Here is a 27830-nt window from a genome sequence, read left to right as displayed (position 1 = left end):
ACGGATCTACCTTGCGCCAGTGCTCGCGTTTGAGTAAGATCGACTCCCGGATCTCTCTTTCGTAAATCGAGATCGCTGATTTTCTCATGCGATTCACGCGAACGACGCGCGGTGAGTGCGGACTCGCGTACCAACGCGAGAGCGATGCGGTGAGTGCGGACGCACTTGACGAGAATTCGCGGGCTTGCGAGACCGCTCAGCTGGTGATTGATACGTCTCGCTGACGGGGATATTGGATCATGGATCTGCGCGTTGTCGTTCAGCGAGCATACTTTCTCAGGTGGAATCGCGTGGAGAACATCGGCGAAAGTATCTTCGATCGTTTACAGAAGTAAGTTTGACTATTATTCTACAGCGGTATACATAGAGATTTTTGCGTCAGATATGAAATATATGATTCAAAAATTACATTAGATACAGGAGATACAATATCCTGATTTTATATCTAAATATCGCAGGAATTTACATATCAAGAATTTGGAAACGAGCCGGATGCTTAAACGCGAGAAGTTTAAGAAATGGGATCTTTGTATTTGACGACGATTTTACAATGTCAAGATTTTAGATTTCTATGAAACGTGAGATGCCAACATTTTACAATTAGCAAAAATAGAATTGAAGAATCAAGATCGAGCAATCCTGAGATCTCATGAAATACAATAATTATTAGACTCATATTTTATATTTAAATTTCCTCACATATTTAAAGCGTTAAAAGAGTATTATATTATAATACTTATATACAAACTTCTCTTTGGATTCCCCTTGAATTAAGACATTTACGTGAATGCCGAAGAGAGAGATTTCGAGTTTTAACAAAAAAGCAGATAAGAAAAATTTAATATCGCAAAAAGATTCGTAAAAATACGCTTTTCCTCCGCGCGTGCCGGCACATCGAGAGATCCCTTACACTTACAATTCAACGCGCGCTTTCTTGGCCCTGAAGTCGAGCGTGGCGCCGAGCGACGTTGGCCAGTACGTCCTTGATTTTCTCCCGATTAGTATCCATGCGCGCGGTGGATCGCCCGTTATCGAAGGAGGAAAAAGTGCCGGGCGTCTCTCGTTCCAGTCGATCGTTTCGGTTCAACGGCCCGCGTTCTGAAACGGCCTGTATCAACGGCGGCTGCACGCGTTCGTTCACGCGAGCACACAATACCGATTCTTTGCGATTTTTACTACGAATGGAAGAGCGCGGCTTCCGGGATTGCTTACGATTACCGCTGAACTTTCACCGATCGGCAAAAAATCGCCGTGTTCTCCGCTCGAACAACGCCGCGGGACGAGGAAACGTTATATTCATAAATGCCGATGTGATCTTCTTCATGGTATTTATATCCGCGGTATACAATTTTTTCTATTCTCTCTTTCTCTTCCTCCAGCTAATATTCGATATATAAAATCATTTTTTATGCTTCTATAACTTTTTATTAATTATTTAAAATTAATTACTTTAATTTATTTTTTTACATATTAAATATTATTTCTCTCTCTCTCTCTCTCTCTCTCTCTCTCCATATATTCTTCTTCTATTCTTTTTTTTTTACAAAAATTTGTTTCTAACAAACTCTCGGATAAAAATTAAAAAATTATTTTGTATATCTGTCTTAATTTCTTCTAATTTTAGCAGAGACCGGTATGTAGATTATCAAATTGATTTAAAAGAACGCTCTATTCTGTGGAATTTCTAATGTTTGCCACGCTTATCGAATGTTTGCTTTCGTTCCTCAAATTAATTATCGAGGTCTACGATGCCGTCGAGCGTGAAGTACGAATCGTCTTGAGGAACAGGAGGGTAAATAAGAAGAAATTCCATCGCGCGGCCCACTGCTTCTCGCAGTTGATTATACAAATGGCACAAGTTTTATTTTTTTCACTGAGCTTATTGTATCCGTGGTTACGTAAGCGTTTAAAGAATTTTGCTCATAAACACGGTGGCAATCAGGTTCACTAACTCATATCTACACTTGTATTAAAACAGCTGCGAAAGTGTGCAATTCAGATTTCCTCCGTTGCAATTTTTTCGTCACTCCAAAATGATAACGTGACAATGGTCTTTTAATTCTTGTTATTTTATTACGATAACAATATTATGGGAGCAAATTTTTTTTAAATATTAGTGATAAAAGAGTTTAAAAGTTATATGTATATTCGAAACTGGTAGCTTCATTACGTTTAGTTCTATATGAGATATATTGTAGAATTTAATAATGAAACATGGAGTTTTGTAAATTAGTCGATAGAAGATGTATTAAAGCATCAATAATTTTTTATTTATAAGCAGTTGTAAAAATTTAAGAGAAGATTTTTACGAGGTAAATTTTAAACTCGCGTAATAACAACTGTTTAATACTAATTTCGCTTCGGATACTTCGACAAAATTTTAATAATTTGGTATAAGTATATTCAAATTTGCAAAAAATTTCTGCCAAACACGATACAAATTTATCGACCAAAATCTCGACGTAGTGGCAAGACTGAGATAGATACACTGCGCATAATTACTTATTGAAAGCTACGAGCACGTTGCTATAAAACGACAAAATAAATCCAGGGACGAAAGATCAGATTAGATCTCGCAGTAATCTCTACCACCCAAGAAATGCACGGCGAAACGATGTAACTGAAGAGTAAAGGTCCCCGGTTTCGCTCGGCGCAGCTGATTAACCCGCGTTTCTCTCTCGCTCTTTCTCTCTCGCTCTTTCTCTCTCTTTCTTTCCGTCTCTCAGATCTTATTGCCAGTGAGGCTGTTAATTCCTGTTGCGGCGCGCCCTGCGAATTCCAATAGACGGTCGAAGAGAATCAATGGCATCCGGTGCGTTTCGTCTGCGGACACGAAGAGGGATGTTTCTGATCGCGGCCACTGTTTCTCCAAAGGCACGACATATAAATACCACTTCGTTGCGAGCCCTCTCCTCCTCGTCCTCCTTCTCTGCCGTCGTCGTCGTCGTCTCTTCTCCTACTTCTTCCCTGCTTGGTCCGCGGTGTCTATTTAGATAATCTTCCGCTTGGCGGGAGGGGCATTCGATGCGGTAAGGGAGCTTCTTCCTCGCGGTGGCTTTTACCAAGGTGGCATCGTGTTCCTCGTTTGTGGATCGACGATCTATTCCTTTCGCTCCTCTTTCACCTCTCGTTCCTTTCGTGATCGCTTCCGTTAGTTTCCGGTAAAACTTTTTCGCCACGCCCTTGCGCGAACTCAGATTTCGTGATCCGTGCGACGGCCTTGAAGAGAATCCCGAGGAAAATCCCGAACAAAATACCGCGAAGGGCATTGAGGAGAACTTGAAAAGAAATCTTGAAGGGAGGCCAAGTCTCGATGAGAATGTCGAGGACGCTCTTAATAGTCGTCGAGAAGAAACTTTGAATAACATCTTCAGGAAAAGTACGTAAAATATTGTTTAGAAGAAATTTAGAGAAATTTTTAGAAGAAATATTTCTGTCCATTATCGACGACGCGAGAAAGAGCTTGGAGACAAACATAGAAAGAAAGCTTATAGACGCGATGTAATTTGTATAGAAATAATTATGAAATACAATTATATGCACGATATATGATTTTAAAGCAAAACACTATCAGAAGAATTTAGATGTTTAGGAAGCTTTAGCAGATCGAAAGAGACTCTCTTTTCTTCTTCTTTCATTTTAAAGAACTAGAATTAAATATTGTTTGAGTCTGACGTGATATAGGAAGTTTTCAAAGCACAATTCATCAATATGACATCAACATTGAGCCGAGCGAATGGATGAGAGGTGATTAAATTTTTGAGCGAATGAGAAGAGATATCGCAGTTAACGATGTTGGTGGCGACGAAGATCGCTGACGAAATTATTCCGGGAGAGTATGTACCTGGTGTGCCGACCGTTGACTGACTCGTAAGTTGTTTGTTGGCGTGACGCCGATAGGAATATTTGCACATTGTGGAGATAAACGGAACGGTGGCTTCAGTTACTGTTTATAAACTATAGTTTCTCTCTTTTTTTTTTTATGATTTTGCTCCAGGTTTACTTTATTCGAGAGAGCAGCTCGTATCTCCTGAAATTTTTCACATCTTCTGTATTTTAGTAGTGCAAACATTGTACTCCTCATTGATTGAAGTGAATTGATATTTACTCGCGACAATATTGATATTTTTCCTTCATACATCAACAAAAACATTTTTCTTTTAGTGTTAAACACACGCGCATATATGTTTTATAAAATATATTTCTAATTTACATGCCGTCTCTCAATAAGTTGCATTATTTGTATTAATTGCTTTGATTAAATTAATGCTTCTTTAGCAACATGCAAAAAGCAAATTGAAATGTAACATATAGATATCTATCTTCTTATTACACGAGTGTGATTCTCACGATTCGGATCAATGGTACTAGTCTCTATATTTCTGGGATGATTCGAAGAGATGAAAAATAAATAACGCCACTTAGATTTGAAATGCCGATATTCTATCGGAATTGTTGAGCAAACATTCGGAATATATCTTGTGTGTAGAATAAAAAAACTATTGTTATTGATTTCGATGATATTATAGTTTGTCGTTACATTAGCTAATTTGCCGAAGAGCAAATGCTTGTGTTTCATGTATTCTTTTCATATATTCATACTTACTTTTCTGCAAGTTTTCTCTTATGATTAAAATAGATCAATATCTTAATTCGATACATTTACATTGGATATCGTGCAATTTCTACAAATATTAGAACGATATGTGGAAGAGAATAATTTTGAAAAAAAAAACATTTGAAAAAATTCGTTTGTTGCAGTTATTCTATATGTGAATTAATGTCTTTGTAACAATTTTTTGGGGCATTATTTAAATATAGTTATTCTTAAACAAGTTTTTTTATCCGTGTTACTTCCGCTGCGCGGAATGTCCCAACGCGAGTCATCGAGCAGTGGCGAGTCAGATATAAATATCGCCGCTTCAATTTTCTTAAGGAGAAACGGTTACTCACCGCGGCAAAAATATCGTGTCACTTTTTGCACGGCTTTAATAAATGATCGATTAATGACGCAATTCTGTCGAAAGTGGCACGAACGAAAATAAATTAACTTTTCAATGTAGCCTGCTATTATGCGTGTGTGACAGAAGAAGGATTATAGGAATAGATGGAGACAAATACAAGTAAAAGTATTCTTCGACCAGAATTTTTAAGCAACGACTATACATATAACAAAAGATTTATAGTAACTCTCGATCGATATGTAAATAAGAAGATCGTATGCACTTGTTTAGACTTAGATCGCGAATTAATTTATCGATAAATGACAAACGATGGTTAGATCATTAGGATTAGATCGGTTTAAATAACGTTATTTGCTTAATTAAGCAAATACTTGAAAATTTATTATCAAGCTGTTGTCCATTCTTTAATTTTTATTTCATAATTTCGAAAGATACTTTTTATTCTGTTTCGATCAATGTCGTCTAGTTGAGCGAAAAATTTTAGTATTATCGAGCATACCTTATATTTTTTATATACATTTACATCTATTATGTTTCTTTTTTATATTACGTCATCATATTTATTTTGTTCGACAAAACTAAAAATATTCAAACATGCATCTTGCTCCGCCGTTTTCTCTTATGCATTAATATGGGAGGTTTCGCGCGAGCAGATGTTCGCGACAATTAAATGTGATTGACGCGAGTCTGTCCGGGGCGCGAATTGCCGATTAATCCAGGACAAAATTGATCGTGGAACAAGCCAGCGATCGACATGTTTCCGTGTAAAAAGTTAATATGCGTTTTTCTATACTTAGAAACATTTCTCGGGAAAAAGATTTTGAAAGTATTACGTTGGCGAATCGTTTGGCGTACAAACAGCTAGCAGTCTCGAGGTTCTTTCCTTGCCTCGGGCATGAAAATCTTTTACCCTCTATAGATATTAATATAAAAATTTTATCTAGATAACAATCTATGATGGGACATCGTCCCCCACAACAGATAATACTGGTGACAACAAGAAAACAAGCAATTTAGATAATAGTAATAAAAGACCACAGGCATATTCTAAGTGTCGCATTTATCGCACTTTAGGATATTCTAATTTAAACTTATGACATTTTATAATTTTTTTTTCTTTTTTTAATAATAAAAAAATTTTATGTATATTAAATATTACTTGTAAAAAAATATATAAAATATTTTAATTTTTTAATGAAATGTTGTTTTGATGTACAATATATATGAAATTTTTTTTACTCATTAAATTATAATATAATTTACGCGTAATCTTTTTATAGCGCGCGTTAAGATTTTTTTATCGAGCGCGAGTTAAAGATTTTAATAAATGTGTTTAAATTTATAATTTAATGCATTTATTAAAAAAAAAAAAAAAAAAAAAAAAAAAAAAATTACTTGTGATTTAGAAATAATTTTCATACGTGGTTTTGAAATATTCAAAATTAAAATTTCTGTAGAAAGGAATTTTTATTATTCTCAATGGAAAGGAAATCTTTGAATATGCAGAAAGGAATCCTCGAGGTTGTCGCAGTCTATGTAGGCGTTCCGTCAAGAGTTCGAGATTTTACACCTCACAAATCACAGGCTTGGAATAATTAAATTTGGAACGCGACACTACGTCGTGGAATTCGAAGAGCTTCTTTTGAGAAATGCGTCTAACAATAAGAACTCAAATTAGCAAAAGAGCAATTTCTTTTATTAAGTATCATATATGTGAACACTTTTACGAGATAATCTCTCTAAAGGATCTCGATGTGGGTGTATATGTGTGTGTAAAATATTATTACACATCAATATAAAATTTGTATATTAATGTTTTTTATTAAAGAAAATGAGTTTTCCTTTTTTAAAGAAAATGTTCTTTACATCTAAAACATTAATTTAATTATCCGAAGATGTCAACAACTAATTGCAGTCTTTATATATTTAAATCTGATTAATTTTCCAAATAATGTGTATAAATCAAAACTTATGGACGACCTGACGTTTATAAATTTTATTCTTTAACGTTTTGGCGACGTGCAGTCGCGAGTCCAGCACAGAGTCGTCAAAATATGGCGGGAATGCACTTTTGACGCGGATGCTTATCGTTTCGCAAATAAACCTCGCGACATGCTGCGCCGTGCCGCTATGACAAAGCATTGCGAATGTTTATCAGTTATTTGCACTGGAACGAGTTGCCCCCTCTTGTACAAATAACGTCCCGTGAAATGGAATGCGGCTGCTTCTCCTTGTACGACGCTTTCCTTTTTCGGAACCGAACATCAAAAGTCAGTAATGACTGAAAAATTTTGTTTAAGCCGACATATATTATTCCCTTTGTCATAAAAGTAACTTCAAGCGTACACATATGTTTCATTGCAAAAATAATTGGAATTATCGTGTAATATATATAAATATATTTGTAACATTCTTTTTTCACGAAATAAAAAAATTCGATATAGAAAAAAATGAGAATAAGAAAAATCCTTGCAAACGAAAATAATATGCTACGTCCGATCGAATATAAATCTTGTTGAATTACTTTTTTAATCGAGCGAATTGATTCAATTGAGGAACCGAACAGATCGCGACGCGCGCGTTTATAATAGAAACGATCCAGCTGGAGCCTGCGAAAGAGCTACGCTTTCGTTTCGGTTTTCTTACGTGCTTCGCGTGCCGGATAAAGCATGATCTTCCTTTTTTTCGCGATCTTGATCTTACGCCGGGGCAAGAACCCCTTCGATCAAATCGCGACGCGCGAAGATGCATTGCTCGCGCGTGTTGCTCGCGATTTTTTTTTTTTTTTTTCACCTTGATAGTTCTTCGCTCGCTTCTCACTTTTGCCATTTAATCATTTCACCGTATATGATGGATAAAAAAATATGCAATATATATATATATATATATATATATATATATATATATATATGTCATAAAAATTTATTACTTCAATAAAATAATATCTCTCACGCATACACTTATACACAATATTATATTAAACAAACAAATTTTATAAAATTATGAGAATTTTTAATTTAAAAATGAATCTTAATAAGCCTTAAAGATTTCAAGATAGCATGTAGTGAATGGCGCGATAGATTCGGATATATGACTGTTTCGGAAATTGCAATATGAATAAATAGCGGGATAAATATAACGATATTAATTTGGCCTTGATGCAGTCTCCATTATTTAGCAGCGTGTTTATCGATTGAATGCCCTTTATCGCACTACGTAAAATCATCGAGCGCGAGTCACATTCGATCTTATCTGTTGAGAATTGGCAAATGGATTTTCCAATGAATTTTTTTGATTCTTTAATTTTTAAATTTATTGAGATAAATAAACTGAAAGAGAAACTTATTAGAGACTACCGAAAAAAATGCATATCTCTTTCAGAGTTATATTTTTCTAATTCATGAAAACTTTTAAAATTTTCACACGAATGATAAAACATATCAATATTAAAAATTGAAAAGATATCTCTCAGCCAAGTAATAATAAGTCTTTATTAAAAGAGAAAAATAATTTTAAAATTATTATGAAAGATAACTTTAATATTTGATGGTTCAACATCGGCTTTTTAATATTACTCTATATTTTTTTGTTGCTTCACAGCAGCAACTAATTAGATAAGCAAGAATAAAGATAATTAAATAAAAGCACACGGTGGCGTCGAGAATAATTTTTACTTACCAGCATTATGCTCACTGCTAGCAAAGCAAACAACGGTTTTATCCAGTTTATCGACTCGCGACTGATTTTCGACCGACGAAAATACGTTTTCCGTCATATCAGAAAAATTCAGACGGGATGGATGGACGCCAAACGGTGTAACGTAGCTGATAAACACATTTTTCACGTCGACGCGAGGAAGAAACGATTTTTTTTTCCTCTCGTATTCCATCTTTTCGCGCCGCTACGATGAAGACAGCGTCTTGGCGCGAGTTCAACGACTCGCGACATCGATCCGTCATCGATTGCGAATAAAGTAACGTAATGAATACCTATCTATGAGAAACTGATACCCGTTGACCTCTCATCTTACGGTAGCGATGGATGTGAATGGTATGTAAAAGGCTTTTAACGGACGATAGTGATGCGCGGATTTCTTTGACGAATATAGTCATATATGCTTCGAGAATCTTTACACATGGATTTTTGATATTGATTAAACTTCTTAGATAGAATCTTCATTCTCCCGATTTGATAAAAATCTACTCGACTTGTGATACTATAAAATTTAATAAAAGATTACGATATGAAAATAATCAAAGAGATAAGATTTAAGATATACACATTTTAACTTTTATTTCTCTCAAATATGTGGATATATAAAATTCATAAAATTCTCAAATCAATCTCGACACAAATTTAATTTATACAATAATTTGGCAGTTTTTAAAAATTCGCAATCACACAGATACAAAGGAAGTTAAATTTGTGTCGAAAGTCTACTCAGGATAAAAAAAATCATTTCAAACGGAAAAAAAAGAATCGTATCGAATATCATTGATACCTCGAGTAGCGGTGCAATAATGCACGACAAGAACTTCCGGTCCGGCGGCAAAGCGTCCCGTTTGCTTTAACGGTAATAATAAATTTCGAACGGATGTCTTTTTTATGTAAGGCCACACACACGCAAATTTCTGCGAATTTTTATCCATTATACCTGTCAGCCGCGGTCACGCTTATCTACTTAAACGGATGTCCATTAAACCGCGGGACTTTTCAACTGCTCGGTTATAAATCGCAATTAAATCTGTATTCTTACGTTTTTGTTGCGTGCACGATAAATTTCGTTGTTTATTCGGATAGTTGTCAGTTAACTTTCTTAATATCGCACGAAGTCAGGCACACGAGGCACATAAAATTTTTGAAACATCAGTCAAGTTACATATCTAGCGTTTTTTAGATTTGAATTTTATAACGGATCAAAGAACAATATGGCACAAATCAAAAATAAATATATATAAAATGAAAAATAAAATTTAATTTCTTTTTTAACAAAATTGTGTTTGTGAAAAAGACATAGCAGAAGTAAGATTTCTTTTATTCGTTATTTACATTTCTTTTTTACATAAATATTTTATTATTAGATAGGCAATTACACGCACATAAATACTGTAAAGCCTCACATTGTCGCTACTTGTCGTTATTCCCCATCAAGTTATTATTTTGTAATGAAAATGTGTAGGAGATGCATGTAGGTGGCAGATCAAAATTTATACAGCATAATTGCAGTTTTGCTGTAATTACTTGCTTATTTATCCGCGTGCGATAAATGTCCAGCAGCCGACCTGTGAAACTCAATGATCCGCAAAGCGTCGCGACAATTGCGCGTTATAACGATCAGCTGATCCGGTTCGGATTATCACGCACATCTTCCATTGATCCCAGTGGGAAATGCGTAATTGGCTCAATAACACGGTGCTTTCGAAGCGTATATAAAACGGCTTTAGAATAAAATGAAACATACGTGTAATAAATTGTTAGAAAATATCTGAACATAAATAGCTTTTGTATGCAAGTCATCAGGTACCTCTACGTATGTGTGTGTGTAATTTATATTTTCAGCGTACATTTTACGAAAATCGTAACTGTGACTGCGTTTAAATTCTTTATTTTTGAGTGTAATTTATTTAATTTTGCAATATTATTCAAATATAATAAGAGAACGCGAATATAATAAGAGAATTTTAATACTTCTTTTTTCATTTTTTATAGATTGTACGATACACGTAGCATAAAGGAAGAAAAATTATTTAAATACTATTACATACACCCTACATACTATTTCATACACTTTTAGTATTATATAATGTTGTCTATTATTAAAGCCCTTAATGGATTTTGAAATTTTAAAAGGAGAAGATTAAAAAAAGTTATATCTGCAATTTATGCGACGACGAAAATGCATGTGGGAGAAACTCATGTGTAGGTTGGATTAAATTCATATTGTATTATATATATACGCGTAATTCAAATCTGATTTTATATGGAAAGAGTCACGGTACATTGATCTGACAGCAACTTTGAATCATTTCTGAATCAAATCCGTCGGTTTGCCACTTTTATAGATATCACAGCTACGCGTTTTTCGATAATGGCGATTTCATATTGGAACATATAATATGATGTAGTATTATTTAAAATGAGGGAACGTCGTAATTTGTCGCTTATTATTAGCTTTTAAAGATTAAAATAAAAGTTTGTATGAAAAAAAAATCAGAAAAGCGAAAACCAAATTTAAAGTCTCAATAATCTAAACGATATTATATATTTCTCTTGCGACATGTTGACATTGTTTAACGAAAATTAGTAATATATTTTCACTATATCTTATTGTTGGTTTTATTTTTTAAAATAGAAATAGCAAGGCTATAAAATTGCAATTTTCTAAATTATAGGAGCAATAATATACATATAAAAAATGCATGCTGTGTTATTATAAGTCATATTACAAATCAAGGATTTGAATAATTATTTGTTTCAAGCTTCCGCATTATTCTTCCAGTATTATTTATCTCGCAATTTATTTTAATCCGCGTGGTCTCTCGAAATATCTTGCGCCGAAATCGTAAACTTGTTCCGAGTTCTCGCAAATTTTTTTAACGATCTATAGAAATACGAGACCTCCTCGGACGTTGTCCTGCTTGTTCTCGGACCTGACGAGAGCCAGAATTTTGCGACGGTACATCGATCTCATCGTCGCGCCGATGGCCTTGCAAGCTTCCGGTAGCTGCGCGATCGTTTCGCGACTTTGAATAGTTAGTGGCTCGTGAATTCCGGGGAGTTTCATTCATGATTCGGCGATGGTGCACGATAAATAAATAAAATCGTAGCCGACAGTTATTGGGGAATGCGCGAACGTTCGCAATAATTCACGCAGCGAACCGCATTTTGCGTACGTAAGTGCGTGATGCGTCCGTCGCGTGAACCATTCGCTTGTAATTCAAACGGAGAGATCGTTAATATCTTGTAGGATGAATCTAACTCTCGTTAGTTCTCGTGCAAAGCATCCGAGGGCAATTTATGCGAGCCGCGATCTTTTTCGCGCGACACAACGCAAGGTTTATCCCGTTTTCCGTTTTATACCGATGCGTCATCCTTAGGTGTCGATTCTCGTGATTCGATTACTTTTTTTAATTCGTAAGTTTGCCTTGCGACTTGAATTTCAGGGTGAGGGAAGGATGAAGAATGCCCCGCGCTGGCGGAGGAGACGGGGGTAGCGGACCCCAGAGGACGGGAGGGGGTGGCTTCGGAGGATGGCTGGGGGGCGCCGCGAGGGCTATGACAGGTGGAGGCGTCGGTGGTGGATATGTTATTCTGGGTGGCACCAGATACGGCCTACGGATTTCTCAGGTATTGTGCAATTCATTCATTAATACGCTAATTATACGCTCGATAGAATTTATTTATAACATTTTAGATGTTTCATCTTGAACCTTAAATAGCAGGGTACAAGGTAATATAAAAAATAACATAATTTTGTTTTTTTTTGTTTTTAACATGTAAAAAAACCACATTGTTAAAAATTATTGAGAAAATTTACTCTTTTTTTTTAATTAAAAACAAAAATTTACATATATCTTTACTCTTGATCGATTGTTTACCGGCAATTTTCTAAATTACGATTTATTTTGAATAAAATTGAATAAAATATTAAAAAAAATAATTTTAAATAAAGAAGATTATATATATAGATAAAGTACAATATCTTAGTCTTATTTAAAAATAAGATTCAGCGGAATTTATACTATTCCACGAGAAAGAAACTCGCATCATTTTAAATTCCTTCTAATCCGGCCTTTCCCTTTAAGTTTCGACCATTGGTAACGACCTTTGATCGAGTCATGACAGGGACGATCCACGACAACAAGATTAAGACGTCGAAGGACCTAAACTTAGAACCGATCGCACAAATAGAATCCGCCAGTCACTGACTCGAGCCGATTTTGCGGCGACTCTTCAGTTCTCATCTCCGCTGCTTGTTCCGACTTTCCGCCTCTCTTTTCACGGCTTGTCCGGAATAATAAGCACCGTTGACGTCACACCGATACGTACGGCCGACGTGAATCTCATGTGACACATTCGCGCGTTGTTCCCTGCCAAATCCTGCCGGGATCCATATAAATCGTTTTTAGTTATTTGTCGTCATGCGGATCGATGACGCCATTATCGATTCCGGCCTATCGAAAATATTATCTTGGGCTTGATGATATAAAAGGGATTGGCCGGGATTTAGGAGCGACTCGGAGAGAAAGCTTTATGATGCGCCCTCGGCGATCGAGTACGCAACGGTACACTTGTACCTTGCACCTTGTCGTACGTCATTTTCTTACAAGTTTAAAAACGCGAGATACGTTTAAGATAGCGCGTGGAGCATAGAATGGGTCTAACTCAAGGGACCGGAACGTAAGTGATATTTTACAGACTACTCTTGAATATATGAAAAATGTTGGATAAAAGAAAATGTGTTAGTAGCACTATTTCTGACAGTCGGGTAAATTCAAAATGCGGTTGAGAAATTAAGTAATGACGGGGATTGTTTTACGAAGAATGAAAACAAGATATCGATAGTGTGATTTATCTATTTCAGGAAAGCTTGCCGCCGGCCAACTCCGGGGAGGAATCGCGGGAGCATCGGCGAAAGCGGAATTCGCACGAGAGCGACTCGCGGGAACGGCTAACGGAGAAACCGGAGGAGAAGTCGTCGATCGATCTGGCCAGCATCGCCGATTGTTGCTGCATCGGTCCGCGATCGCGGCTTCCGCTCCCGCGGATTCCACCGCCGGTCTGTCCGCTCATCCCGATCACGTCCTCGATCACGTCCGCGACGCCGTCGTGCCTCTCGACCGTCGTCGTCGGCGGTTGCTCGCCGCCTCTTCCTGCTTCTATCGCGAGCGACGCGGAGACGACGCCGACGTTCGCTAATAATAGTCACGGCGCGGTGCAAACGTCGGTGGGGAACATGGGCAGCACCAGCCAGCAGCCGCAGCAGAAGCAGCAGTCACACCACCACCACCAACATCACCATCACCACCACTACCATCAGCAGCAGCAGCAGCAGCAGCAGCACCAGCATCACTACCAACAACAGCATTATCCACAAACAGCGGCGGCGGCGGCGGCGGCGTCAACGTCGTCGTACCCGCCGCCGACGACGACGCCGTCTTCACCCTCGACGTCGCTCGGCTACTCGTCCGGCATCCCGACGACGACGCAGACCGTCTCCGTGCCGCGGCAGCTCGCGCAGTGGACGAAGCATCAGACGCTCAAGCTTCAGGTACTCGTCGAAATCTCGATCATTTGTTCCTTGTTGAGTCTAGTCGAATCATTCGGTTTATTCGATCGGTTGTTCGTCGATCGTTCGTTTCGTTATTCTATCGCTCGCGAGTGGATCGTTTTTTGTTGTTTTTTTTTCGCGATGGGCATTCGATCGCGTTTGTCCATAATCTGCGCGAGGTCCGAGATTCGCGCGTAGACATCCGCGCGAGGTGCAAAAGAGGATCGTCGCAAAGGATACAAGGTGGAGTGGCTTAGGTCCGGAAGACTCTGTATCAGCAGTTCCGAGGTAAGTCTCAAGGTCATTGCGAGAAATTTAATCTCTTCGACGGTAAATACTATCTGCGGCGGGCTCGAAACTATCTTATTCTTAATAATAGATGACAAGATTATTGTAGCGGAGAAAATTTTAATTTTCTTCCCTCTCTTTGCGCGCGCGAAACTATGATTAAAGACATTAATTGTATTGATTTGAAAGAAAGATGTCATTTTCTTTAAACATTTTTAAAATATATAATGTTAAATCTATAAAATATCTAAGAACAAAATTTTTTGTTTCCCAAGCATTCGAAAGATCTTTCAAATTCTCACTGCGGTATAAACATGTTGAAAAAAAAAATATATTTAATATTATTTTATTAACAAGATTATAACATAATTTTCCTTGCGCTTAAAGAAGCTTTATGATTGAACTGCTTTTTCACACTGTGGACGAAAATCTTTTTTTCACTTTTACGAGACTGTCAGAACGCATCCACTTTGCCTCGAAACACTCGCGGCTTCTTCGTGCCAGGAAAATTCGTCGGTTTGCAAAGAGGCTGTGCCAAAATTCACGCTTGATCTTTTCTCACACATATACCCTCCGTCTCGGTTTTCTTCATTTACTTTTTAAAATCGTGCACTCGCGCGTCCGCCCGATTTTTGGATCGCTTCACGCGCAGCGGCGGGCCACCGTTCCGAGGGGGAAAAGATAGAGGCGACGAAAATAGAATATCGCTTCTTTTTCGACTAGACACTTATGTATGCATACATATAAGATGTCCTGGGCCTGCCACTTCGTCACTATTACGTCCGCGCAACATCCTCTCGCGAGCGCGATGCATACTTGTGCGTTTGTGAGAAAATTGCACCGATTTGCTTGGTGGACAAACGCAAAGCAAGTTAGTGCAATTTTTGTCTTCAATTTTTGAAAATTAGGAGGAGATTAGCAAAGAGTATCTCTTTGTATTTATCTTGGAAAATTCAATCAGTGAACAAATCATTTCTCAACAATCGTTTCAGTCAGTCCTAGTCAGATTAACGATAAGATTTATTTCTGATTCAATTCTAATTCAATCTCTAAATGGAAAAAAATATATTTTTTAAACCTAACCAGTTCAATTTCGGACAAAATGGGGAAAAATATTTTTATAAAATTCTCTTTTCTGCGGAATTATTTATCCAATTATTTATTTAATGGTATTAAACATCAGTAATAGGATCACTTTGATATTTTTTAATTAGTAAAATTTTTTAATATCGATACTCTTTCTATTCAATGTTAGTAAAAATGAAACAAAACGTTTTAATTAAAATTTCGAAACAGAATTTATATATGTTTTATTTTAAAAAGGTTGAAATTACAATATAACATTGCATTCCTTGAATTTTATTTCTTATAACTGACAATGAATATAATATAAGTCTGAGAAAAAACAAGATAAATTAATTTTATTTCGATAGTTTGAATTTCTAGTCTAGCGCTATTCAAAATTAAAGATCGCCCAATTAATTCTATCAAACTTTGCTAATATCGTTTCGAGTTATTAAAGATAAATAATTGAGAGTAATGAAAAATAAACATGATTATTTGTGTGTTTTACGAGTCGATTCTGCGTATCTATGCGTATCGAACCGTTATCGTAACTAGGAAATTTATTTGTCTTTCCCTGTCCGGCTATAGGAACCAGCCGTGATAGCGGTGGACCGACTGCACAGGTTTCGCTGGAGCGGGGGCGGAGGAGGAAGCGGCAAGAAGTCCTCTTCCGGCCCCCGCAGCGAGAAGGCCGAGCGCCTTCGCGAGCTTACCGAGAAACTCAAGGGACCGGCACCGGTTCCGCCACCCAGAAGACCGTCGCGGGTCCAGGCTTCCTCCCCTCCTCCGAGCGGATACCAGGCGTCGTCTCAAAATTATCCACAGGTGAGGAATTCCAAACGTCATAGTGACGTTTAGAGCTCGACGTATTCTGTTGCGCACGAACGAGCGATATTTCTCGTACCGGAGTAACTTCCTTTTTCAACATTTCCACACATACGTTTGCTTTAGATATATTGCCAAGAAGAAGAGAATGTCTACTTATTACTATTATCAAATAAATATCATAAATAAAATATTATTATTTTATTATAAAATTAAGTATACGGAGAAATTACATAATTATTTGACAACAATTTATATTACGTTATATTGGATAAGATTTTTTTGACAATGAACTTGCCAATAAACGAGAAAAAAGAGGAAGATCATGATTTTCTATATGGTGCGCGAAATATTTTGTCTTAACGAAATATTTATTTATTATTAAATTTCTTTATATCTACTTATATATAAGTAAGATTTAATAAATTAAAATTATGTTTTTCTAAATTTTAGTTTCATTGAAGATGATTAAGTAAAATATAAATCTCAATATTAAATGTTTAAAATATTGGATCCTTATCATTATAAGAGAGAGAGAGGGGGAGAATAATTATATTTGAATAATTCCGACGTAAGAAATAGCCGATACATCTACTTCTCATTAATGAATCTCAATGCCCATCTTGTCGCTCGTTCCGAGAAGAGTTTTGCTGAACTTCACGATTCGCGAGACGCCTTTGTCACGATTTCGCTGAACTCGGTGCATTCCAAGACGCGTATAACGATGATCGCTCTCTTGTAATCTACACATAAGAGACGCATTCGCAACAAATAATGCGATCGCCATTCTACTCATCATAATTTTCATGTATATATTTTTTGCAATCTTTAAATATATTTCTTCCTATATACAATATAACATCAATGGTAACATCATTACAATATATAACAAGAATTACTCCATATAACATCAAGTTAATTTTAATCGATTTTAAGTCAAAGGTCATCGAAATTTGCGCGATGCGATATCACGTTTATTAATTCTTGTTACGATGTAATAACGATATCACTGATGTCATATAGCAGGATAATTATTAAGGGCAGTAGAGAATAACAGAGATTAAAGGTTATTGAAATGATATTTTAATAATCACGCATCACACACACACATCTATAAATTATTATCTGATTTATTGACTACGTAATATTACGCATCTAATTAAAATCCACCCATAAATGAAGTAGGCGTATGTACAATACAATTTGACGTACAAGAGCATTGCATATTTCTGCTAGATTTATAACTCGAGACACAATGTAAGAGAAGCTTGATTGTACAAAATTTTTGTGGATCTTTTTCAGACAAATTCAAATCCAGATTGCGGACGCTGCGAGGGTCGTCCATCTCATCGCAGCTTTACATACAGCGAGGGCGGTCAACATGGTGGCAACAATCATCAACCTCAGCATCAACAACAAAAGGATCATCCGAAGACGATTGTCCGCAGTGAGAGTGTCAGTGAAGAGCGTCTTAGTGATCGGTCGGGAAACGACGTGTACCGAAAGCCCTGCCACGATTCGAGAAAGCCCTCGAGAACGGGCAGACCCGAGAGAAACAGTGGTGACGTCAGTGACCTCAGGAGCAAACAGAACGCTAATGCAGTGGCGGCAAAACACTTGAGACAGTATAGTGATTCCGTGGTGGACAGTGCTACGAGTGTGAACGATCTGTGCGATAATCTGAATGCCGCTTCCGTCGGCAGCGAGGGGGAGGCTCAGGATGCCATAACGACGTTGGAGCCGCGTGGGCTGCTCGCCTTTCACAGGGCTGGCGCACCCTACAGGAGCGCCTCCTTCGGCCAGGTGGACTTTAATCAAGGTAAGCTTCCGTGTACCGTGACGCTCGGCCAGCCGAGCTCGTTAAGGACGTCCCGAGGTTTAATTAAACCAATTACACAGAGCGAGACTGATGCAGATTATGTTTACCGTAAGATTTACTTCATCGTTATTAAAGTAGGAGAGAAATCCGAGAACGTCCTTGCGCGCAATTAAATCGAGCTCTTAGTTGCATAACTTGTTCGTAAAAGTATAATGTTGCACAAATATTTGTTGTCTTGGAATTTTTCTTCTTAATCAACAATTTACGCGGATTTTCATACCTTCGTAGAATTAAAATAATGCTGTACGGCTGATAGCCTTATATTAGATTTTAACCCTGAACTAAATAATAGTCTCATAATATGGGGTTATATAATGGAGGACTAAAAATAAGAAAGAGGCATAAGTGCGGCTGTCAATAAATTTCAAACTTCTATTGACAGAATTCGTTAATAAAGTATCTCGCGCCCTTCACCTGTATATACACCATTTACTTACAATTAGATCATCATAAAATTGCAATCGTTTTATACACTATCTTTGATCAGATCCATAATATTTTTCATAATAATTTCACTTGATCTAGAAAATATAAACGATGTTATTGAAATAAAAAAAGGAAAAGTGAAAGGAACATTATCTTTTTATATTTATTAATAGTATTATTGTTAATTGTATTGTCAAAACACATATATGTTAAAAAATACATTTTATTATTATAAGAGCAATATATAAATCAATTCTACATTTAAAAAACGTATTACATTAAAAAAAAAATGTCGTTAATCGATAAAATAATACATATAACGATGTATAAAAGCTAGCCAAATTCTAACACCAAAGGCGCGAAAACACGACGCTCGGTTGGCAAGCCGGAAATACTTTACGCTTCCGAAGCAACAAATCTTTCGAGACACCTTTTACGCACGAAAGGCGGCTGCTGCGAGCGCGGATAATCAGGTGCTCCTGAAATATCGTCGCCAGGATTTTCGCGATTACCTAAGTCTCGTCTATCCGCGATTGGGCGTGTAAGCCAAATCTATTTATCAGATGTTTATACGTTGTACAAAGATCAAACATTATAAATTTCATCGAACATTAGTGATTTGTATATTTACATATCCGAAACACGCGTTTCGCAAATGGCATCTAATTTCAATCTAAAATTACAATTTATTACTTTAAACGTTGCATTCCCCAAATCAACTATCAAGTAATTATTGTAGTTTTAATTCATTTAAAGTTACAATTTATTACTTTAAACGTTGCATTCCGAATCAACTATCGAGTAATTAGATTTAATTTGAGAAAAATGTGAAAAAAGTATTCCTCATTTTCTGTTCAGAGGTAATACACGGTATTATGATTATTGATGTAACGAGCGAAATCTGGATAATTTACCAGTTCATATTTTCGTAATTCCATTTTCAACATTTCAAGATATATGAAAATGATATGTACGCTTACATGTATATGCGAGATTGTGAAAACATATTTAGCATAAAAGATATTGATTTGTTCGTATTTGTATCATTGAAAAATGGGATTGGGCGAAATTATTCTGATTTCTTTCTTCGGTCTAACGTAAAGCGTGCGGAATAAAATTTTGTATTGTACACTTTTCTTAACACTTTCGGTCAAAACGCGTCCCCCGTATCTTCGAGATCCCCTCTCGTCTCGCACGGTCTGTTTGTTATTATTGGATTGGTCCACGCACCTCCTCGACCTAAGAGCGCTGCCAAACCTACGTGACACTCGAGGAGGTAATTAGGACTTCCTCCGGTGCTCTCTCATCTCGTAGCTGAGAGACGGCCTCACTGTGTTGCTTGGTGTAAGAGCACTTGAGTTATTATTAAAAACGTTCGCGCGTAATACGCCTTTACAATAGGTCAGGCGGGTAGTATCTATGGAAACTATTCGTATTTATACCAAAATCTCCTTTTTCTTATAATGTCATGATTACAATAGTAATAACGGTTAATGCTTCGGACAGAGGAGATTTAAATTCGCTATATATTCCCTTTCTGTTATTTGTCTTTTTAAATTATTATTTTTCCCCCAAAATTTGTTTATTACAGTTAAGTTAACTCGTTAACTATCGTTACAAAAAGTATTATATTTTTTATACACATATACACATATATAAATTTAATTACAATGCGTTATACTTTTAAAATACTTAAAAAATTTTACAAGATTGAAAATTAATAGAAAATAATATTTATTCTCTAAATACTACGATATATTTAACAATTTTTATCTGCTTAATTGCCCGAGTAATTTAAATCACGTAAGTAATTTTCACAAGAGAGCCGTTTCAATTTCTTAGTACTTATTCTCTAAATAATAAAATGTCAAATGTAATTAAATATTAAACAAATTAAAATTTATAAATTTCTATTTATCATTTTCTATTAATATCGATATTGATATATCGATTATGATAAATATAAATCATTGAATATTTTCTCGCAGAATCTTTTAATTAAGAAATTTCAAAATATCGAAAGCAGAAATAAAACAAAGGATAATCTTATTAATTTTTCATGAATTTCTGCAAAAGATGCAGATTTTACTTTCAGCGCGAACTCGCACCTCTTTCCTCTTCCAGTGAACCGACAGAAAACTCAGCCGATCGTGGCGTTTAATCGCTCCGAGATTAAAGACATTCGCGCGAGCACGTTACCCCGTCGTCGCGGTGATGTCACACCAGGTAGCTCGACGCCCCAAAACAGTCCCAATCGACAGAGTCCGAGGACGTCGACGCCCAGCGTCGACAGTGCCGTCGGTTCTGCCGAAGGTCTGGGTGTACCTCAGCAAGGGAACCACGAGGAGATCCGACCCAGAAGCGACGGCTCAGACAGCTTGGCAACTTCCAGCGCACTCACCAGCCCGGAACCTCTGGTCCCGGAGGTGAATGAGACGAGGGTCGATCAAACGGACGCGGCGGCCGTTGAGTCGATTAGCCACGAGTCGATTTACCCGATTGTCGAAGGAAACATCGTGGAGGAAACCGTTCAAAAAGGTTAGATTTGAAGGATACGATAAATATGTGTATAGATATTTTATATTTAGTTTTTCAAAAACAGTTATAAATGCCTTTAGTTTGAAGAAAAGGAGAACTCTTATTTCTTATCTTTATCGTGTTAGAAATATATGTCATTTATTTAATTTTAATATTTAGAGAAAAAGCTTAAAATATAAATATATATATATATAACATTATACACAATTGTGTACGATTTTATTATTTTATTATTATATTTTACGGCACACGCATAAACACACTTTATTTTATTTTGTTTTATCTTAATTTAGATTTGATTATATTAGCAGATAGTAATTTCTAACTGCGGTTATTGTTTTAACAAGAAGCATCACGCGCTCTCAGCATCTTATTGTTAGTGCAATCTCTCGAAGAAAACAACGGCTGATAGTTCGGAATCCCAAAGTTGTTAGAGAGTAAAGTTTCCTCTTGCCGGTAGTGGATCGATTGTGTGCGTAAAAGATATCTCAATAGGATATAAAACGGAAATACACTCGCGCGTGGGAGTCCGCGTGCGCGAGCAAGGAATCTGTTTGCCTGAATTTCGAGCGTTAACGGGAAAACAGGGGAAACAATGGAAACGCAGGAAACGGACGAACAAGGCGAGGAAACACGGTGGTACGCGACGGGTGTAGTGTCGTCATCGGTTAAGAAATGCGCGCGTCAGTTCATCATTTATTGTGAATAGCGCGAATTCCAGCCGCGAGTGAATGCGAGCGCGCGTGAAGTCATCAATGAAGATGGCTATAACTCAATGACGCTCAAACATCTATTTCCACTCTCTGGCACTCACCGTTCTGAAAATAGTGCCGCGCAAAATAACATGGAACTTACGTGCACCTTTGTACCCGTGCTCCTGTCGATGCACCCAAAATAATCCCCGTCTCTCTCTCTCTCTCTCTCTCTCTCTCTGATTCTCCTCGACCCTCGCTTCGTTCTTCATTTTATATCGTTATCCCTCGACATCGCGAAATACATGACCGCCTGCCTATTCGATTCGACGACCACGAAATGAGCTCGATTCCGAGCTCGATCGGATCCGCATCGATCAATTCTCGCGCGAATCAATCTGTTTAGACTGATATAAATCGACAAGATGTTGAAACGATTCTACATTATTGTCGAATATGTCAATTCAAAGAGAATACATAAAAGAGTACATAAAATAAAAGTTGATTAATTTACATATAGTATCGGAAAAAGATATAAGAATTTTTCTAGATCTAAAACTATTAACTTTTTAAGCTTCTAGCAGAGCGCGTGTATGTGTGTGTGCTTCTCTCTCTATTCTTATATTCTAGTCTTAAGATATATATCTGAAAATATAGTTTCAAAATAAACAAATGTTTCGGAACAATCTCACTTTATGGCTCTGCACAAAATACATTTGGCTCATTGAAAGTTTGGAATTTGAAGATGAAACTTGTTCAGTTTCAATACGAATCTCTCTCTGATCGTCTTTTATCGAATATCGATCAGAATTTTTTATCCATTTTTGACAAACGATAATCGGATAAGAATGATAATGACACAACGATGGTTTTTAGAGACCAGAATAGAGCCGCACGAGGTGATCATCACACCACCCCCGGAGGAGCCGCGTCTGAGTCAAGCGAGCGAAGGCAGCGAGGCGCCGAGCGAGACGCCCTCGGAGACGTCCTCGCCATCCGGCAAGGCAAGACGATATCGAGGCGACACTAGCAAGAGAAGAAAGGGCGTGTACATAACTCAATGGCCAGAGCCCTTGGACGCGGACAGGAACAAGCTGTCGGCTCAGAGCAGCGAGGAGAGAGACGAGCCACCTGCGACGCCCAGCGATCTGTCCGACTGCGAGGGCCACACGCCTCGAAGGTAACCGGAGAACCTATGCTTGGATCCATCGAAATAGAACGGAAGTGCGCCTGATACGCAGACGCGCAGATCTAACATGCTCACAAACTCGCGTTAATAATAGCCTTAACGAAATAATTACGGTTTCACGTGTGAAGGAAGAGTAAAGTTGCGTTTCGATCTTTGGTTGATTTGCCTTCTCTTTTCGCGCGCGAAATTTTATATATCAGCAAATTTAGAAACGTTAATATTATTAAATTTGAAGAAGCAAATGTGCGCACAGCATTCGAAAAATTTTCCCTTACTTTTGGGCGAAGAGGCGTAAAATATTTTTTCCTACCTACCCAAAATTTTCATTTTATTCTCAAGATTATATCTGATTCGATTCCTCTGATTTATATACATATATATATATATATATATATATCAATCTGTAATTATTTATGTAAAAATGATAAAGTTCTCTTTTTTATTTCCAACCAAGGTACAGCAAGAGACCCCTTCGCGGGCCCTACGGGCAGATGCTGGAGGCCGAGATGGCGAAGCCGCGTACCGCCGACATCGCGCTCGACGAGGGTCTTCGTCCTCGCAGAAAAATCTCGGCGAATCTCTCATACAACGCGAGCGGTAACAACAACAGCGGCTCCGAGCCGCCCACGCCCTGCCATCACCGGACGACCTCCAGCCCGACTAAACTCGAGGGACTTCCGGGGCCGAGTCCCGAGCTGCTCGCGGAGCTGCTGAGAGGGTCCTCGGAGAGGGTAGCTCGCGCACCGGCGCATCGAAACGTGAGTCAGATTATCTCGCTTCGATATAAATTGTCGGTTACAATGCCCCGGCTACATTTCGCCCATTTTTCGCGATACGACGGAGATAAGCGCGAGGGAGGGCCGTAAAGTATCCGCACGTTTCGTGCCGTGCATTTGTTATCGAGACATTTGATGCATACACAATGTGCACGTTTCTCTTGATTAATGAATGAGCAATTTCTTTGGAGAATTGCATTTTTTTTTGTCTCTGCTGAAAATGCAATGTCACCGTATATCTCGCATGATATGGAACACTTTTAATCGAGCGTGCCGAAAAAAGCGCGACAAAGAAAAGAAAGAAAGAAAGAAATTGATATTAGCTTTGTAAATCTTCACTATGGTTCATATAAAATAATACGCGATCTCTTAATATCTAATTTACTAGGTAAAATTTGCTGAGACAAAATATTTTTTATAAATAATTTTATAATATTGCTAATAAAATGTTTTAACATTTGCCGAATCATAAAAACGTGTATCTTTAAGAGATAGCTGCTTTAATAATAGCTAAAGAAAAAAAAAAAAAAAAAACGAGTATAGCGTTACTCATTTATTTAATATTTTTATATATCTCTCCTTTGAGAGAAGTCAATTATTTATACTCTATATGTACAATTAGCTATATAACTGATTCTCGACATATGACAAGCTCTTTTCGCGTTAAACGAATAAATGTTTGGACGAGGCACACATTTCGCTCTAAATACGAGGCATGAATACGAGCCAAAGAATTTTGATTCTGTTCCTTCCTCGAATTTCGCTCCTCTTCTAAATACAAAAATGCCTGTGATCGGGGTTATCTCGTCGTATCTCTCTGGCTCGTGCATCGACGTTGTAACATCTGGCCGAGAGACCACACGAGGGAAGCGCCGGTCGAAACTGATGTGAGAGATCCCCGATGTTCGGGTGAAATGGATAGCCGCGTTCGTATTCGCATGCTTATTCGACTCCAGCGCCGAAAACATAATCTAATAATAATGTACGGTCATATTTCTCGGATGAGTCTGTGCCTTGGCCAGTGCACTCGAGGTTGGTGTAGCGTCTCTACGCGATTCCGGTACGACGGGGGTGTACATGCGGATATTCCTAACGGGTTAGGTGTATCCGGGCACCGACACGATAATTCGTTTGCCGCCATCATTTCGGTACAACCTTCGCGACCTTGTGCGACACATGCGCTCATCATTTTGAATTTGGTGATTCTTGTGGATTTCCCGGGGTTTTCCCGGGAAATTATTCCTATAACAACTATTTTTATTAATCAAAAGACTGTGCAAAATTAAAAATCTACATTCATGCAACAGATTTTTGAAGAAAATTTTATTTCTCGCATATTTTAATATTGAGTCACTCTTATAGTAGTAACAATACTAACAATAAATAGGGAAACTCTTATAGTCATTTTTATTTACTACTTTATTCTTAATTTAATGATATATTAAGTTTGTGTGACTTTGTGAATAATTAAAATTAAATCTATTATAAAAGACACATGAAGATTATAAATACAATATATTAATTGTTATAGTAATAATTATCATATCTTTTTTCTTGTAAGTTAATATACACATATTTTTCTTAAATATGCTCAATGTATTTTTTGGGGCGACTCGAAAGTTAAAGAAACTCTCTTTGGAATTTAAACTGAAAATATCGTAGCGGTAACACTGCGAGAAACAAGAGAAATGTTAGAATATTTATCCATTTGCTACTACATTTTAATTTACGAGCAAATATTATATGAAACTGAACCGATTTGAATCTTTAGATTATATTTTTTTTACTAAAAAGAAGAACTTAAAAAGAATTCAAATTTTGGCAATATTGAGATATAATTTTTTTTTAAAACTGTGTTTAACATTTTCGACAGCTCAATTATGTGTGCACCAATTCTGACGTATATTTCGCGGTAAAATTTTACGCAATTTTGATGAGCTTTTGTAATGTATATGTTTTCCACCGTTATTTATCGTCTAAAAAAAAAAAAAAAAATAATAATAAAGAACTACGACAGCGATGGACTTATTTTAACCACAAGTCATTGGCGGCTGCAAATAATATATCGCTTAAAGATCTCGTCGATAACGTAGTCATGTTCTCGGCTCGGGTCGATTAAAAGCCAAATGGATCTTTATGCAGAAATTAAAAGATTCATTCATGATGACAGAATATTGCTGAAGAGAATTTGTTAAAGAATTTCTTTTTACACGATTGTGCAAGATATTACAAATAAATTTGCAGATATGCAAAAATATCGATCCAATAAACGAGGATGCGTCTCTCCTTATCGGAGAAAATATTTCGCGAGTTTCTTCATTGGGATTTAAAGCGCGAATGAATCTTGTTCAAAGAATTTCTATCGTATTGTAACGATGCACACACGGTGGAAATTAGTCGTGTAAAAGAAAGCAAAGTTGTGTCGTTGAGAGAAAGCAGCATTGTTTATGTGACGCGAGGTGAAATGCATTAACGATGATACAATATAGCTTGGCATCCAGTTATAGTCCTCGCAAGCTAAATTCTGTATTTGACCAGAGAGCTAATAATTTTTCTTGTGTGTGTGTGTGTGTTTTTTTTTTTTTTTTTTTTTTTTTTTTCATACATGGTGGGACAAAAGTGCGGACGAATTCGTAGATGCGGTAGATACGCGGCATTTGTACGCAGTCGCGTTCCCATCGGAGAGATCAGCGACCTATTTCTTCCGCGGATACGGGAGACCATCAGTCGACGTCATGTTTACCGCTGACGTCATTACGCCCAGGCACATCGTGAATTTGCGTTCCATTCATGAAATTCCCGTCGGACGTGGGGAATGACGTAATACTAAACACCTACCGTCATCGTGTAAAATCGCTCATAAAAGCACGCTTGAGTATTTTGTAAGATTCTTTTTAATTTTTCGCGAAATGATTTTACTTTTTATGCACAGTTATACATATAGTTATGCATTCTCATCCTCTCAGAGATGAATGATTATTACAATATAAAGATACACATCGAGATTTTCAAGATAAAATGTTCATTATCTTATATTGTGGCAAAAAAACATAATTCTTAAATAATTTTATATTAAACACGTAATTCTACTTTTTCTAATTATAATGTATTATTAATAAGGAGATTATATTTTCTGATTGTGTAATGTAAATAATTTCGAATCTAAAATTAACACGAGTTGTAGGCAAATCCTATTTTTATATTTTATATTTATTTAAATTCTTGCCGATATAACCCAGAGATGAATATTCATATCATTTGATCAATCGTTCATTAATTAATACTGAAACAACAAATGCGGCAACTAATGCACGTCTAATAAGTATTTCGATGGCTCTATTCTTGGAGTAGTAAATTTTCCTGTAAACGTGACGAAAGTAACATATGCGCGTGCGATGTATCAGGAATACAAATTCTCTACTTTATCGATAACATTATCGGTGTGTGGAAGTTCAGAGAAACCGCGGTCCAAGCGAGACTCGGACGCGGAATTTCGACGCGTGCGAGAAAGCGTGTCGGCGCGAGAGATACACACCGTGGAATAATGAAAGGCCTCTCGGCCGGCTGTAAACTTTCGAACAATAGCGTAATCGTGGTTCTATCGACTGTTAAAAGGTGTGGACGCGGCTAGGCATGTGGGTGGTATCGGTAGGTACGGGCGACTTTTATTGCCCCCCCGCGCTTGTGTATCAGTCTCTCTCGGTAGACCGTAAAGGAATCTCGTGCACGCGCGATATTAAATCGCGCAATTACAATCGTCCGATACAACGACATGCAACAGGGGTCTCTTAAGCAAGCTCCTCCTAACAAGAGCTATTTTAATATCAAAATGGCATAAAAATGTTACAGACTCTTACTTTGGTATTCTTGTACTCTTTTAACATATACAGGACTCGGTTATTTTAACTTACGACTTT

At 37.2% G+C, this 27830-nt stretch overlaps 1 protein-coding gene across 2 annotated transcripts in view; it reads left to right on the top strand.

Moving 5' to 3' along the window:
* The first annotated feature begins 215 nt into the window (after positions 1-215).
* Positions 216-27830, top strand: part of LOC138942525 (rho guanine nucleotide exchange factor 17) — a 52468-nt gene continuing 24853 nt past the window's right edge. For both annotated transcript variants that reach the window (XM_070312786.1, XM_070312794.1), the window contains exons 1-8: positions 216-331; positions 12128-12311; positions 13549-14235; positions 16177-16413; positions 17716-18232; positions 20795-21256; positions 22825-23128; positions 23592-23895. In XM_070312786.1, the coding sequence (XP_070168887.1) occupies positions 12147-12311; positions 13549-14235; positions 16177-16413; positions 17716-18232; positions 20795-21256; positions 22825-23128; positions 23592-23895 (2676 nt within the window). In that variant the 5' untranslated portion in view covers positions 216-331; positions 12128-12146. The remainder of the gene's footprint in view (positions 332-12127; positions 12312-13548; positions 14236-16176; positions 16414-17715; positions 18233-20794; positions 21257-22824; positions 23129-23591; positions 23896-27830) is intronic.

Source organism: Polyergus mexicanus, unplaced genomic scaffold (genome assembly GCF_030449975.1).
Source record: "Polyergus mexicanus isolate NDT 795.1 unplaced genomic scaffold, iyPolMexi1.0 SCAF_2, whole genome shotgun sequence".
Lineage (NCBI taxonomy): Eukaryota > Metazoa > Arthropoda > Insecta > Hymenoptera > Formicidae > Polyergus > Polyergus mexicanus.
This window is presented reverse-complemented; position numbering and strand designations above follow the sequence as displayed.